The sequence below is a fragment of the Panthera leo genome, chromosome A1 (genome assembly GCF_018350215.1).
Source record: "Panthera leo isolate Ple1 chromosome A1, P.leo_Ple1_pat1.1, whole genome shotgun sequence".
Taxonomy (NCBI): Eukaryota; Metazoa; Chordata; class Mammalia; order Carnivora; family Felidae; genus Panthera; species Panthera leo.
Window position 1 is genome coordinate 138,223,899 of NC_056679.1, and position 15,293 is coordinate 138,239,191.

At 38.5% G+C, this 15,293-nt stretch overlaps 1 protein-coding gene across 1 annotated transcript in view; it reads left to right on the forward strand.

Annotated features, from left to right (window-relative positions):
- The window catches only part of ARHGEF28 (Rho guanine nucleotide exchange factor 28), a 304,572-nt gene that overhangs the window by 214,544 nt on the left and 74,735 nt on the right, over positions 1-15,293 (forward strand). The window contains exons 13-16 of the mRNA XM_042940909.1: positions 2,133-2,244; positions 5,968-6,010; positions 10,637-10,760; positions 11,106-11,238. Of these exons, the coding sequence (XP_042796843.1) occupies positions 2,133-2,244; positions 5,968-6,010; positions 10,637-10,760; positions 11,106-11,238 (412 nt within the window). The remainder of the gene's footprint in view (positions 1-2,132; positions 2,245-5,967; positions 6,011-10,636; positions 10,761-11,105; positions 11,239-15,293) is intronic.

The window sequence follows — 15,293 nt, forward strand, 5'->3', positions numbered from 1 at the left end:
ATTTAAGTGCTCAGCCTCGTTTGGGCTCACATACATTTTTACTTGGCTCCGGTGTCGAGGTAAATATTACTAAGGCAAAGGTGGTATTTGTTGAGCCTTCCCGGCTGCACCAAGTAACGTGGGACACTGTAAACTCTGTCACTTTTCCTGTAGGAGATGACTTTTCTCTCTCATAGACATTTTCACATTGCAGTTTTGTTGTGGTTGTTTGTTTCGTTTTAGATTTTAAAGAATGAACTCTTTTAACCTTGCAGACAAAGCCTTTTTGTGTTTCCACATAAGTTTTCTTCCTTTTGGATTTCTTTTGTCTATTTGTTTTCTTTTTCCGTTGAGTTTACTACTGTAAAATAATGTGCCCTGTGCCCAAACTTCTCTTCCTGTGAACCTCTGATAGTTATGATAATGCTCTGTTTTTGTAGTGTGCTTTGCAGTATATGAAGCATGTGTTACATTTGTACAAAATATATCATTTTCTCTTAGGACATAAATATTACCTTTTAGTTTTTGAGTAAATGAGGTTCTGGAGATATTAGATGTCTTGTCCAGGTTGCCCATGCTTGGTGATAGATCCATCGTTCGGTCCAGGCCTTCTGACTACCGTTCCTGAACCCTTTCCCCCAGCTCTTAGGCCTGTAGAGCAGTCATAATCTTTTGAACCTGAATGTCATGTGATATTTCTGGATGGTGAGAAATGGGTATGGTCGTTCATGTAGATACTTCTTCTGCACTTTGAATGGAATGATGAAAAACTTCTCATTACTTGGAGGGAAAAGTAATTCGGTCTTTCTTAATCAGTTCCAGGTTGTTCGCTTTTCAGGAAGACTCTGCCTTATAAAACGTATCTTGCCTTGCTTCTGTAATTACCCTATGTAACTTTTTGCCAAAGAGTTCTGGCTAATTTTCAAAGTTCCATTGTTAGGGGAGATAATTACTATGTATGACTTAAATGCAGAGGGTGGCATTTGGCTAGGGCCCTTTGTGGCCAGTCACCATTAGGGGTATAGGACAGCTCTGGGTGGCCTTTCTGATATCTAGAACCAGCGAGCCCTCCCTAATAAGAAATTCAGCAGCCAAGTCTCAAGGCCCTTTGAAACAGAGGCAGGCTTCTGTTTTCAACTTGCCTCCAGGCCCATTAACTAAACCAGTGAACTTAGGGAAACCATATGTTTTCATCTAGGGAGAATGGAAGCTCCCAGCGCTTGTGAAGGACAGTTGCTGATGGCTTAATTTTAGTAACAAATTTTGTATTACTTTCTTTTAACTCTAAGTGATAGCTTAAAAATGGATAAGTGGGATCAATCCTAAGGATCCTAGGTCCCAATTGGGTGAGAGTTGGGTACCATAAATGGCTTTAATGCTATTCTATTCCATATTGATTTAACTTTTCTGGAACACATAAGGTAACCATGTTTTAATTATCTTGCCACCTTGCATTGTCACATATGTTGCAAATATAGAAATAGTGTGTAATTGGGAAGGAAGTAACAAAAATAGTAGGTCACTTAAAAAATAAAATTAAAGATCTATAAATCAGTGATACTCAAATAGCATTTCAGGAAGTGCTAGATGGAAGGCCTGTTGAAAGATGGGCACAGACTAAAAGGATTTGTAAATTGACCTGATGCATTCTTCCTGAGAGGCTACAGCTAACATTATAAGTTTAAATAGCTGTTGGGAAATTAAAAACCCCATGTAAGTGGCTATTTCTCTACCTTCTAATAATTATGAAATAAAAAGCTATAAGTTAATATGGAATTTTGCTTAGATACTACAGTACAAAATAACAAAAAACCTGACAACTCGGTTGAAAAAAAAGTGACCCACTGTTGAATATGCAGGGAAAAAAATCATTTGACTTGGTTTTTCACTTTTAACCAACCTGATTAGAATGTTATATTTGTATTTAAAGTGTATATGGGCAGGGAGATGCTCGAGTTTACTAAAGCATTCAAAAGACAGTACAATTTTAAAGGTTGTGATAGGCAAACAAGAACAAATGATGAGATCACATCAGAAATATTCACACTGAGTCTTTTCACAGGGACGCTGACTTACTAACATTTGTGGTGAACACATACTCTCAAGTCCTGTGTGGAATTTTTTTTTTTTTTAAACTTTGTTATCTCTTCTAGGAATCATTACTTTCTGGAGTCCGCTCACGTTCTTATTCCTGCTCATCGCCCAAAATTTCTTTAGGAAAAACTCGGTTGGTGCGTGATTTTACGTTGTGCGGTTCCAGTGAAGGTAAGCATTATTTACCATTTGGCTTTGAGAGCATTCTCTTCCAGAGCAGGTTTTCAGTCAGGAAAGGTATATAAAATATATAAAAGCAGCACGCAGGAATTTTCAGTTCCATTTTCATAATTGATTTTTCAAAGCTTAGCACAATCCTTTTCTCACTGTGTTTTAGTCCAGTTACAGATTTGATGATGATATTAAAAAATATGCACAGACCACTCTGTGGCTCTGTTCTTTGAATGAAATGTTTTCCTCCAGGATGGTAGTGTAAGCTAGAGTTTATTCTAGGTTCATTATTATGAGAGCTTCAGAGGATTTGAAGCAAATTATAAAAAATTACTTTGCCTTAGTTTAAATTGCTGAAATAATTTACTTAAAGGCAAGGTTTGGCAAGATAGATTTTTTTTCCCCCTTCTTTTTATTTAGCGGGGGACTTGAGACCATTGAAATAAAAGAAAATAGTTGGAACCTGAGTAAAGGTATCTCAACACTCTTTGTGGCGGTGTAAACAGTCAGAAATAAAACTTCTAGAAAAGGGTGCAATAAAACCCTTCAGAAAAGGGTGCAAATCATAAGCATACAGTTTGACAAATTTTTAAAACTGAATTCAAATTACATATATAATGATTATGGGCAATTCAGAGCTGTGCTTGTAGCCCCTTTCAGCCACCACCCCCATTTTCTGCTGTATTTTGAAACAAAGGTATTGCTATACATAATATATTACGTAGTAACTATATTTAAAGGCATATCTGGAAGTATGCCAATATGTAATACAGAGCCTTAAAATAAAATGTTTGTCATTGCATTAATGCTTTTTTGTCTATCATCCTTAAGAATCTTAAAATATTCAGAAAGCGAGAGGTGCCTGAGTATTCTTAGTTTCCCATTGTAGAATATTTATTTCATAAGTTTCCTTCTCTTCATTTTTACTTACTCTTTAAAATTTTTGTTAATGTTTATTCATTTTTGAGAGAGAGAGAGCACGAGTATGAGTGGAGGAGGGGCAGAGAGGGAAACACTAAATCCGAAGCAGGCTCCAGGCTCTGAGCTGTCAGCACAGAGCCCAATGCGGAGCTCGAACCCACAGACCAAAGATCATGACCTGAGCCGAAGTCAGACGCTTAACTGACTGAGCCACCCAGGTGCCCCGTTTTTACCTATTCTTTATTACGTTGTTGTTGTTGGTATTTGCATGTCACATAAAACAGTCTTAAAAACATGATCTTTGTGGTTGGAACTGCCATCCTAAAACAATGACTTATATATGGGAGATGTTCCATAATTATTTGTTGAATGAATATCCTGAGCAAGATACACAGAGCACAAAACAACTGCTAGGTGTTTTTGTTTTTGTTTGTCCTCATTCTCTCTGGGAATCTTTACTGGAAGAGGAGAAAGCAAGACTGATGATAAATGTCAGTTTGAATTTATGGAATGAGAAGATGGAGAAAAGGATTAAGAAAGAAAGGAAAAAGATGGATTGAATTTGCCCTGGGTGTGTGTGCATGTGCCTGTGCGTGTACACACGCATGCACATGCACACACACACATCATGAGTCTTTCTGAGATCTCCAGTTCTGCTTAACCTTAGTTTTGGTTGGGATTCCTTTTAATGGCAGCCTGACGTCTTTTCACTGCTTGTCCTAGATGGCAAAATAACTTCACACTGTAACTATTTAGACAATGCTTCTAAATCTTTGCAGTGTGCAAAATGGCAGCCTTGGCATTATATATGTGGTATGACTGGTTTTTAAAGTCACTTCAGAAGTTGGAAGTTGTTGACCAGATGACTGAGAGGAATTTGATCGTTTATAAGGGAAAAGAGCCCTGATTTATGAATTCATTAATGAATATGGAAGGGTATCTTTGCCTTACATACAATCCTTAAATCTTGGCAGTTGAGTTGGAAGGAATAAAAAACTGACCTGAATTTTTTTGACTTTTCTGTTAATAAATTCTTACTTTAGACAGTATATTTAAAAATAGGGTCCTTTCAGTGAAGTTTGGTCTCCAGAAGGTAAGAATCACAAATAGGCAATGTAGGTTGAAGGTAAACAGCACATACAAAAATTCCAATGGGTAAACCATAGGATATGAGGAATAAATGAACTCTTAAGGACGAAGGAATAGTTTTAACTTTGTGTGTGAATGTGATCAAAGCATAAGAGTGAAAGCTTAACTAGTTCAAAGATGGAATGTTTCATTGTTTAGTTTGCTTAGATTAATCAGAGGTAAATCGACATTTACATTACCTTAAGGTCTCTCTTGGTGAGTTGGAATAGCGCCAAAACCTTTTTCTATTTGAACAGAATCCAAGTCCTCTTTCCCTCCAGTGGGAAGCCCCTTTATATTAGCTACATTGCAGATATACAAAGATCGGATTCAGCCCTTTTCATTCCTATTTGCTATATTTTCTCATCCTTGTCATGTCTAAGAGGTTACTTACTATTGTTTCTCATGATTTTTTTTTTTTTTTTTTTTGGCCAACGGTATGATGGGGTGGCAACATTATTTAATGCTTGTATACACAAAATCCTGTCCTACAATTCCCTTTGGTACATTGTGTGTTTAGATAGACAGGAATATTGTCAGTAATTAAAACCTCACCAGGAAGGACACAAGTGTTCTAGTTTTAAGAATTTGAGGAGTGACGTGCATGTACTTGTGAAAATCATTGTGCGCTGTTATTTGTCCAGTCGCCTGAGTCTGGTTCCATTAGTTTCTTAATTATCTTGGACATGTGGCTAAATCTCTTGGTACCTTAGCATGTTTACAAGAAGCATAACGATTTCTTTCTCATGACTTAATTTGAGGAATACTTAGCAATAGTGGTAAAATCCTTCAAATTCTTCAAAGCAGATTTTTTGTTACCTGCAAGATAGCATTAGATTTAACATTGATACTTACACATTTCAGGGATATGCGTTGATTAGTTTTGTCCCTTATTTATCTGACCCATTTCCCTTTGCAAGCTGGTTTTGCTTTTTCACTCTTGTGGATTGTAGAGGTAAAGATTTGTCCTTGCTCTGTAAATGATGTGTTCCACAGGGGCCACGCCCTCCTTCAGTCTCTGTCACTGTCGAAGTCAGTGTCTGTGTTCCATCCTTGTAATGGGTACTCCAGTTCCGGAAAGAAGCTGGTGCTTACCTGCTCGCATGAGCCTACTCCTTCTGTCTCCCATCTCCCCTGCCCCCAGGTCCAGCGGGGAAAGTGATTCTCCCTTTCCTACCACAGAGCACATCTCTGAACTGGTTGCTGCTAGGATTTTATGAAGACGTTGCAGCTCTGTTAAAACGAACTCTCCCTTATGCTGATCTTTGAGACTTTTCTTTTGAGCTTCACTAAAGAGGCAGCTAAGATGTGTACTGATTGTGTATGTTGGGGGAATTAGTGTTACAAATAAGTGATGAAGCTCTCATGAGACATAACCAAAGAGACAATTACTGCCGTGCTGACACTGTTTGCTGCTGCTTGCTGCTGCTAACTTAGTTCATAAAGTCATTAAATGTTGCCCTATGTTGGCCTCCTCCCTGTCCTCTCCAAACTAGGGGCAGTGAGGATATCCAGAGGAATGCCGTACTTAGGTAAAATAACTTGTTTTCTCATTATTTTCTAACTGGTGGTGTGAATAATGATGCAATATGGTTGAGTGTGTGCATTTCAGACTAACGCATGACTACTGGTTTGTCTGCCTTAGTTTTCATTTTATTGTTCTGTGTCTTGTAGAGCAAAGAGCTTACAGCTTACCGGAGCCACCAAGAGACAAAAGGTATTTTAACTGTTCCAAATGTCCTGAGGGCCTCCTTGCCATCTTTGGAAATGTTTGCGTATGACTTTTGAGATCCCTTCGATAGTTTGTGAGAGTTTCTGTGTAATAAGCCTACATGAATCCTTTGCTCCCTCTGAAATCTGTATTGGTATAGGTTGGCCAGCGTGTTCCTTCGAGTGCCCAGATATGCGGGCCTCAGCCCCGGGGACAGAGTGTTCTTTCTTCGGTTATTTCTAAGGACAAACACCTCCAATGTACTGGACCAAGAGGCGCAGCAGTGTGAGGGTGACCTGCCTCAGAGGGGCATTAGGTTCTTCCTAGGTCTGTCTGCCCTGACGAGCAGACTTGCTGCGGGAGCAGGCCCCTGGTTGGTCACATGTACAAAGTGCATAACCACCTCTGCCGTATGTCTTTATGGCTATTGCCGAGAGAGGTTGGTTCTCTCTGGAACAGGAAGAACAAGTGATACAGAAAGTCCTATAAGCGTTAACAGTTTTCCGAGGGATGGGCAGATCTGAAAGCTTCAAACCTAAGCTTCCCTTTTCCCTAAGCTGCTGCTTTTGGTGGAGTCAGGCTTGGGAAGCTGACCAGCAAGCAGGCGGGATTGTCGAGTTCTGCTGGTCCTTCAGTAACTGCTCGTAAGTCACACGGGGAAACAGCCCCGGGGTTATGTGCAACACCAGTGCCAGAAACGACATAAATGTTTGGCTGGAAGAAACAAGGTGAAAAAAGAGGAAAGTGGCTTTAACTTGAGTGACAATAATGCTAAAACTGGAACCTTTTAATATATACATCGAGATGGACTGTTTTGTTTTATTTTAATTTTTTTAAAATGTTTATTTGGAGAGAGACAGAGACAGACAGTCTTCCTCCTGTCATCTATTTAACAATTGGAGAAGTAATAGACTGATGGTAAAGATTTTTTTTTTTTTAATTCAAAAATACTTCTTCTCCACTAGGAGAGGGGTTTAAGACTGAAAAAGCCAATGTCTTAATTGGTTAAATATTAGTCTGTAAAATACTTTAACTTGGATGGGATGTGTGGAGAGGGTCCCTTTCTCATTTCTCATTTTGTCACTCCTGTGTTTTTCTTCTTCAGTCTGTGTCTGTCTGCATCCTGAAGCGTCTGACTTTCTCAGTCTATCCCCTGATGTATCCAGTAGAGTAGATCTTTGATCTCAGTCTGTGCCCAACACCTTTTGGATGCTCGAGCATTGCTGATGCTTTGCTTTGGTCATGTTGTACTTACTGGAGGGGATCGCCTCCTTTGGAGTTCTCTTATTTATGTTAATCGCTTAGTTTCTGGAAAAGAATGCAGCCGGCTGAAAGGGGGCTCACTCCAGAATGTGTAGGCTCTTTTCTGCAGGAGTGGACACTTTGTATGTACCAACTTTTTTTTTTTTTATGCACAAAATATAGTAGTATTTAATTCTCCCAAAACGTTAGTGTATACAGTAGCTGACAAATACAGTTTAATACTCTGAATATGAGTATATAATTAGTTTTTTAAGTTTTTATTTAAATTCCAGTTAGTAAACATGCAGTGTGATATTAAATTCAGGCTGTACCAACTTGTTAATGATTATATGGCATGACATTTATTTTATTGACACCATCTATCTTGAGTGTGTTACACTTACTACTTTATATATTAAAAAAAAAAATGTGAGCATCTGAATGTCCACAAAGAAGTCTCACTGTGTCAATTTTCAATTGGATATTGGGAATTCCTTTTAACACTTAGGATGTTTAGTTCTTTGAAAAATAGATATTATAGGTTTAAAGATTAAAGTACTGAAGATCCATATTCTTGAGATACTTAAAATTATCTGTATTGAAAAGCTAATGCCATGAGAACCTCTGAAGAATGGGGTTTGTAAAACTTGATTGTGGATGATTCTATTGATCATCAAATCAACAATAGAGGTTGGGCATCTTGTTCTGGGATTTGAAGAGTTTAATTTTTTTTTTCCAGATTCTTAGAAATTGAAAAGCTATTTAAATTATGTTATGAAAGCAGTTGGGGACTTTTCCCTTCTCTGTTCTTTCCTAACGTAACTAATTGTTACATAGGTGAATACCGCATAGTTTGAGTTGACACACGGAATCTGCCAGAACTTCCACATTTGCCCAGAGGTTATGCTATGTGATTCATTTTCATAATGTGATAGTGGAATGTGTCCATGATATTCACATTTCTGCCATGTTTGTTTGTTTTAGTTATTTATTTTGAGAGAAGGTGAGTGGGGGAGGAGCAGAGAGCGAGGGAGACAGAGAATTCCAAGCAGACACTGTGCCATCAGCACAGAGCCTGACATGGGGCTCGATCTCAACGACCGTGAGATCATGACTTGAGCTGAAATCAAGAGTCAGACACTTAACGAACTCAGCCCTCCAGGCGACCGTGTTTCTTAGTTTTTTAATACTGAGTGTTACAGGTGGTTTTTGTTTGTTTACTTGGTCATGTCTCAGGTCTTCTCAGTTTTTGAATTTAAAGAGTAAGGGGTATGACTTCATGTTCATTTTGTAGTTTTGTAAAGGATATGTGGAAATTGTGGTGCATTTAAAGGTTTTAATTTTTTTTTTAATGTTTATATTTAAGAGGGAGAGAAAGAGCACACATGAGGAGGAGAGGAAGGTGCAGAGTGAGAGGGAGACAGAGGATCCAGTGCGGGGCTCAAACTCACAAACCATGAATGAGATCGTGACCTGAGCCCAGGTTAGATGCATAATGACTGAGCTACCCAAGTGCCCTGCATTTGAAAGTTTTAAATCAAAACAGAAGCATTGCTTTTGATAGGTTCTTCTGTAGCACGGAGAATTGGGAATAGAGTTGGATAAACAGAATGTTCTTTTATTTGAGAGAGTTGATTTCTGTTTCTGCTGTGAGGTAGGTAGAAGGGAGGACTTGAGGACCTCACAATCCACGTTGACCTTACCATTCTTTAATTCTGAGACTGAGGTCTCCTCACCAGATTATTCTTATCTTAGACATTGGATGGCACTTGGTGGGGTCACAAGAGGTGTTCCAGAGATAATTCTTTCTAAGGTCTCAAACGCGTTTTTCCCCTGAATTCCAAAAGTGAGTCTGTCATGAGTGTTGCAAATGAGGATGCTTAAGAAACGAGAGATACGGAAATTTATAAATCTGTTAACTGGTCAGTTACCTAAGAAGGTAGTTGTGGAAGTAGAAAGGAAATAAGAAGGTCCAAGTTGCTTCTGTCACTCTGCATAGTCCTAGGGTATCGTCACTTCCATCCTGCCTCTTTGCTTTCTAGCTTTTTCAACGGTTTTCTCTAAGTATCAAACCCAGTTGCACTTATTGTACAGAATTTAAATAGCACGACATACTCTGTCCTGCTTGTGCCTTTAGATCTGTAGGACCAAGAGGCACTTAGGAAGCCATGTGTCATCTTTTCTAAACGTGTTCATAGGTTTGAACTCCTGATTTCCTAACATAAATAACTGTATTAATAATGTGTATCTAATATAAATAAATAACAAAGTTTCATTTAATATGTGTCAGGTAAGTACATCATATATTTAAGTGTGAGAAGGGGCCTTAGAAATAATTGGAAGTCTAAGCCTAGCATTAATCAGATGAAAAACTAAAGTCCTAGGACTTGTCATTGTATTCATTGTCATGAAATGTGATCATATATTTTGGTACATATCATCAGTAACATGATAGCTTTTGAAAAGTGTGTCCCAGAGATGAATGTGTTACCCACTAATGTGGATGAATGAGAAGTTTGGGAGATGGGAGAGACTTGGGTTACAGAATGTTCTACAGAAGTGTTACCTGGTTTTACATAATACTTGGTTGATCTTTAATATAGTCATTCTCTTCCTCCCACCCCCTTTATAATAATATTAGAAGTATAAGACTATCAGAGAAAGTTTCAGGGGAAATAGAACTCCTCATAGCTGGGACTTTTTTTTTTTTCCTCTAAAGAATGATTATATGGATTAGGGGAAAATAAATGATGATCAGTGTGTTCACAGATAGCATACCGTTATTTTCAGATTGCCTTGTATTGTGGGGAATTATCCACAGCCTTCTTTCTTTTACAACCCAGGGAGTCTCAGATTGCAAATAGCTGGTTGAGTGGGAGAGACTGAACCAAGAGGCAGACAGTCTGTTTCTCAAACTCTATTATCAAAGGAAATGTGTATTTGCTGACTATCATCTCTATGTTCTAAAAATAAATAAAATCTAGTTTCATATTGCTGGTTATTTGGCTTTTATGTGCCCTAGGAAATTGCTGTTTGCATAGTAAATAGGGAGTTGAGGGTTTGTAGAGTGAAGGTGTAAGTCTAAGGTTTCCTTTATTTCTCTAGTATTTTATTAAGAAAAAAAAGAAATATACAGAAAAGTTAAAAGAATTGTATGCTGAATACCCATTTCTACTACTTAGATTCTATAATTGATATCATGGTGAGATAGTTGCTTTATCACACATCCATTATCCATCTATAAAATATATTTTTATTAGAGTCTATCTTTATCTTTACAGTAACCTTTAAAACCTGAAAAACGTGTATACACACGTGTGTACATAAATGCTATTTTTTACTCCCTCTTTAAGTTCTGATAAGCCATGATAACAGATTTTTTTTTTGTAGAATTCAGCAAGAAGAATGGGATAAATATATTATACCTGCCAAGTCAGAGTCTGAAAAATACAAAGTGAGCCGAACTTTCAGCTTTCTCATGAATAGGATGACAAGCCCTCGGAATAAATCCAAGGTAACTCAAGTTCTGTGCCTTTTGTGTTTAAAGGGTAGCTGGTTCCACTTTTCAGCAATTAGTATAGTTTCCACTGGCCCTTGAAGATCCCTTATCTTAGCTTTTGTGTACACATATTCAAAGACCTCTACATTTTTTTCTGAAATATTGTCCAAGTCACTAGAAGTGCAAGACAAATGCAGCCTGTGCACATTTCCATTGTGGCGTCACGACACTCCTCCACGAACGGCCTTTACGTTCAGACAGAAAGCGTAAAGACTGTGTATGGCTTCTACGAGTACGTTGGCTCTCAGCATTTCTCTTTTCTCATTTCTCCCCACTTGGCTGTTGGTGCTGTATCTGAAGACAAAAAGCAAGGACGCCAAAGACAAAGAGAAACTGAGCCGACATCAGTTTGTCCCTGGAACATTCTCTGGGGTTCTACAGTGTTTGGTTTGTGATAAAACGCTCCTGGGGAAGGAGTCATTCCAGTGTTCCAGTAAGTTCTCCGACCCAGTGCGTGCCATCTTTGTACTTCGCCTCCCCAGACAGTAAACTCCCCGAGAACAGGGCCATTGTTAAGCATGTTTACATAATCCTTCATAGTAGCACCGCACATGCGGTTTAATGACTTACCCAAGCAGTGACCCGTGATGGTTAGAGTCAGTGCTTTTTGTCCACAAGTGATAGCCTCCCAGAACCCCAGACCCGTGTATCTCACTGATTGCTTGACGTCTCTATGTGGGTGTCTAAATAGGTTCTCAAATGTCGCAGGTCCAAAATGGAGCTCTGCTCTGTTCCTTGGCCCGTCTGCAGGCTGCCCCTCTCAGTTCATGGCAGCTCTATCATGGCAGCCAGATGCTCCTGCCAAAAATCTTGAGGTCTTTCTTTATGCCTCTTCATCTCTCATATTCCACATCCAGTCCTTCAGCAATCCTCTGGGGCGATCTTCACAATATGTTTGAAAGCCAGCCACCTTTCATCCTGCTGCTGGTATCACCCTCGTCTAAAGCTACCATTTCAGTCACTTTCTAATTGGTTTCTTTGCGTTTCTACCACAAATGGTGCAGTTCGGAAAACATCTGTTCTCAAAACATGAGCCATAGTGAGCGTGTGAAGGCACATATCCTTATGTTCCAGATCCTCCAGTGTGGCTTCCTACCATCCCCCAAGGAAGGCCAAAGCCCTGAAAATTAGTGCAAGGCCCCAGGGTCTTCCCTGTCATCCTCTCCCCCTTCCTCCGTCTGTTCCAGCCACTCTGGCATCTTTGCTCTTCTCTCAGCCTGCCAGGCATGCTGTTCCCAGAGGGCCTTTCCTGGCTCTTCCTTCTGCCTGCAGTGCTCCTCCCTCAGACCAGCTGCAGGGATTGCCCCTTCACCTACTTCGGATGTGCTCGGATAACACCTCTTCAGGCCCTTCTTGACCACCTTATGTTTGGCTCATACTGGTTACTCAGAGCAACCCTGTCTATGGGCATCATTGCCTTGAGAGTCCCTTGTCTCCCAGACCAACAAGACAAAAACCATCTTCAAAATCCACATGCAAGAAGGCTGTCCTTCGTTCTGGGTTGATGGTGGAAGTTGACACCTTGGACCCATTGATTCCTCTTTGCTGTTGTCCCCCAACTGGATACCATTCAGTCCCTCACTTCCTTTACTCTGAATACTTTTATCAGCTTCCTCTCGGTCAAACACCACTTTCTACTTGCCCATCATGTGCTTAAGGACTTCTCTGTCTTTTTGTTCACTGGATTAGCCCACACTTTCCAGACAGTGTGTTTGGTTGCCTGTGTGCTGAATAGTCCTATAGGTGGTTTCTTCCTCAGCCTCAGTTTATAGCCAGCGGCCTCACCTGGCCTGTGTTCTCTTGCCTCTTTCCCTTGCTTATGATGATCTTCCTCTTAGTTTCCCCAGCTCCTCTGTATCTGTCTTGATTTCTTGCCCCATCTTGGGAGGTGTTCCCTGACCACCTTGTCTGAAAATTTTGCACACCACATGTATGAGCTATTTACCTCTTCTGTTTAATGTAATGTACACCCTCCTGTTTTTAACTACTAAAATAGACTTCAAGGACTTTAATCAGACAGTGGTTCTTCTGTATTCCCTGCAGCAGCTGTCACAAAGCCCAGCCTTTGGGTACTCATGTGTAGTTAATGCTTATGGGGGGGGGGGGGGGCGGGCTCCCTGAAAGGTAAACTTCTGTAGCACAGGACATGTTGGTTCACACAGAGTTGGTCAAGTGGATGGCCATGAGACTTTTTGTGGAAGATGGAAATGGCTGAAAACATAGAGGATGTAGTTAGCTTTTAAAATAGTCATTATCTTAAAAAAAATGCAGTAAGACTCATAAAGGATACAAGGTTTAAGGAGAAATTTAAAATTATCCAAAATCTTAACAGCTAGAAAAGATGGCTATTCATATTTTAATGGAGTCCTTTCTAATAATAAAAAAGTTAGCTGTTAATGCTGGTGTTTTTATATGAAATGTGTTTGATTACTCTTAACTTATTATACATTTAACTTTTTCCCCAATTTTTTTTACAACAAATAATGTTGTAGGTGGCATTCTTTTGCATATAACACTGTCCACATCTTTGATTATTGTCTTAAATTCTAGCATCAGTAGGTGTTAAATTTCCTCTTTAACCCACAGTTTTTAAAAAGTTTTAGGACTTACAGTTTTTAAGGAGAGGAGTGTTGGGGGTTTAAACTTTGATTATTAAGTTTTTTACATGGGGCAAAAGATTGTGACATGTGTAAGCTGCTGTTATTAGGAAATAATCCTATTTTATGGGTGTATTTTTGTTTTTAATTATGAAGATTACTATTTCTAATCTGAAAACCAGGATATGATATAAAACAAAACATAATAGTCAAAATTTTGGTGTTTGTATTCTTTTTTGTTAAAGCCTGAGTTGCTACTTTTTCACAAATTCCTTTGTTTATAAATAGATTTCACTGCTTATGTTTAGATATTACATTATTTGGTGCACAGAAGTTCACAAATCACAGCTTTGTTGAAGATTTGACTTTGATAAATATAAAATAGCTTTTTTAATGCCATTATATGCTTTGGGCATTGAATTTTACTTTGTCTGAAATTAATATTCCTTTTGCTTTCCTTTTCTTTGAATTTTCCCTTACTATTTCTTTGTTTTTAATTTGGAATGTGTGTCTTTAATTTAGACGTAATCTGGAATTGAGAGCTAGTATTTTATAACAAGGCTTTTTTTTCTTATTTACTCAATTTTACAGCTGTCAATTATCTTTTATAGTTCTTTGCTGTTTTCCTTGATGTTTGATTTTGCTATTTATACCATGTGTTGTTGATGTTGTTTTTTAAATGTTTGTTTTATTTTGAGAGAGAGAGCATTTCAACTGGGATAGGGCAGAGAGAGAGAGAGAGAGAGAGAGAGAGAGAGAGAGAGAGAGAGAGTCCCAAGCAGGCTCCGAGCTGTCAGTGCAGAGCCTGATACGGAGCTTGATTCCACAAACCGTGAGATCATGACCTGAGCCAGAATCAAGAGTCGGACCCTTAACCCACAGAGCTGGCCAGGACTCTGCCATGTGTTGTTGGTTTTTATGTTACCTGGGGATTTGGCAAGATAAGCTAGCTCTTTCAATATCTGCTAGTGGTAACTTTTACGGCTTATAATTGAATATTCTCTAATTTCTCTTATATTTACCCTTTTCTCTGTTAGAACTTATTGGTATACTGAATTATTGAATTGCTATTTTAATGTTGTATGATCTTTCAAGAAAGCTTTCTGTTTCAAGAATAATTTGATACCTATATTCAGTTCTCTGTCTCTACTTGCAAAATGTTTTTAGATGTTTTTTGTTTAGCTGGTTTCACTGCATTGTGAAAAATGCATTTGTGAAATGCAAATTTCATTGTGAAATGAAAATGCATTGTGAAATGCACTGAAAAATGCAATGTGAAAAAAACCATTGCTTGTTTTTTTTTCTTTTTTAAAATAAAGTTCGATCACTTCTCGAACCTTAATTTCTATTCTGCTCTTTAATAGTCTTAAGTAGTGTTTCAGATAAATAAATATTTTTTCAAAAGGGTCATTGGAGTGATCTGTTTTCTGAAACCTTGTGTATCTAAGTAGATAGATCTTTGTGTCTTTCACACAAAAAGGGATTGATGTAGCTAAATAAATTCCTAGACCAAAACCTTTGCCCCCAATACCCTGTCAACATTGGTCCATGAATTTTGGGCATTAAATATTATAGTGGAAAAGTTTGGGGCCTGTCTGACCTTCTTTCTTTATTGGTGACCTGCTTTTTCTGCCTACATGCTTGAGAACTTTAAATTTTTAAATCCTATAGATGTCAGAATATGTCTGTAGAATAGGTGTCGTTTAATTCCTAGGAAACCGTGAGACCTTTTGATTTGCCTTTTGTAGTTCTTTTTTAGCTTGATAAAAGTTTTTGTCAAGTTGTAGCTTTGACTGTTGCTTCTGATGTAATTTTTCTGATTTCTTCCTTGGAGAAGTATGATCTCTATTCCCTTTTTTGTATGACATGTTCTGTTTTATAATTATACCCC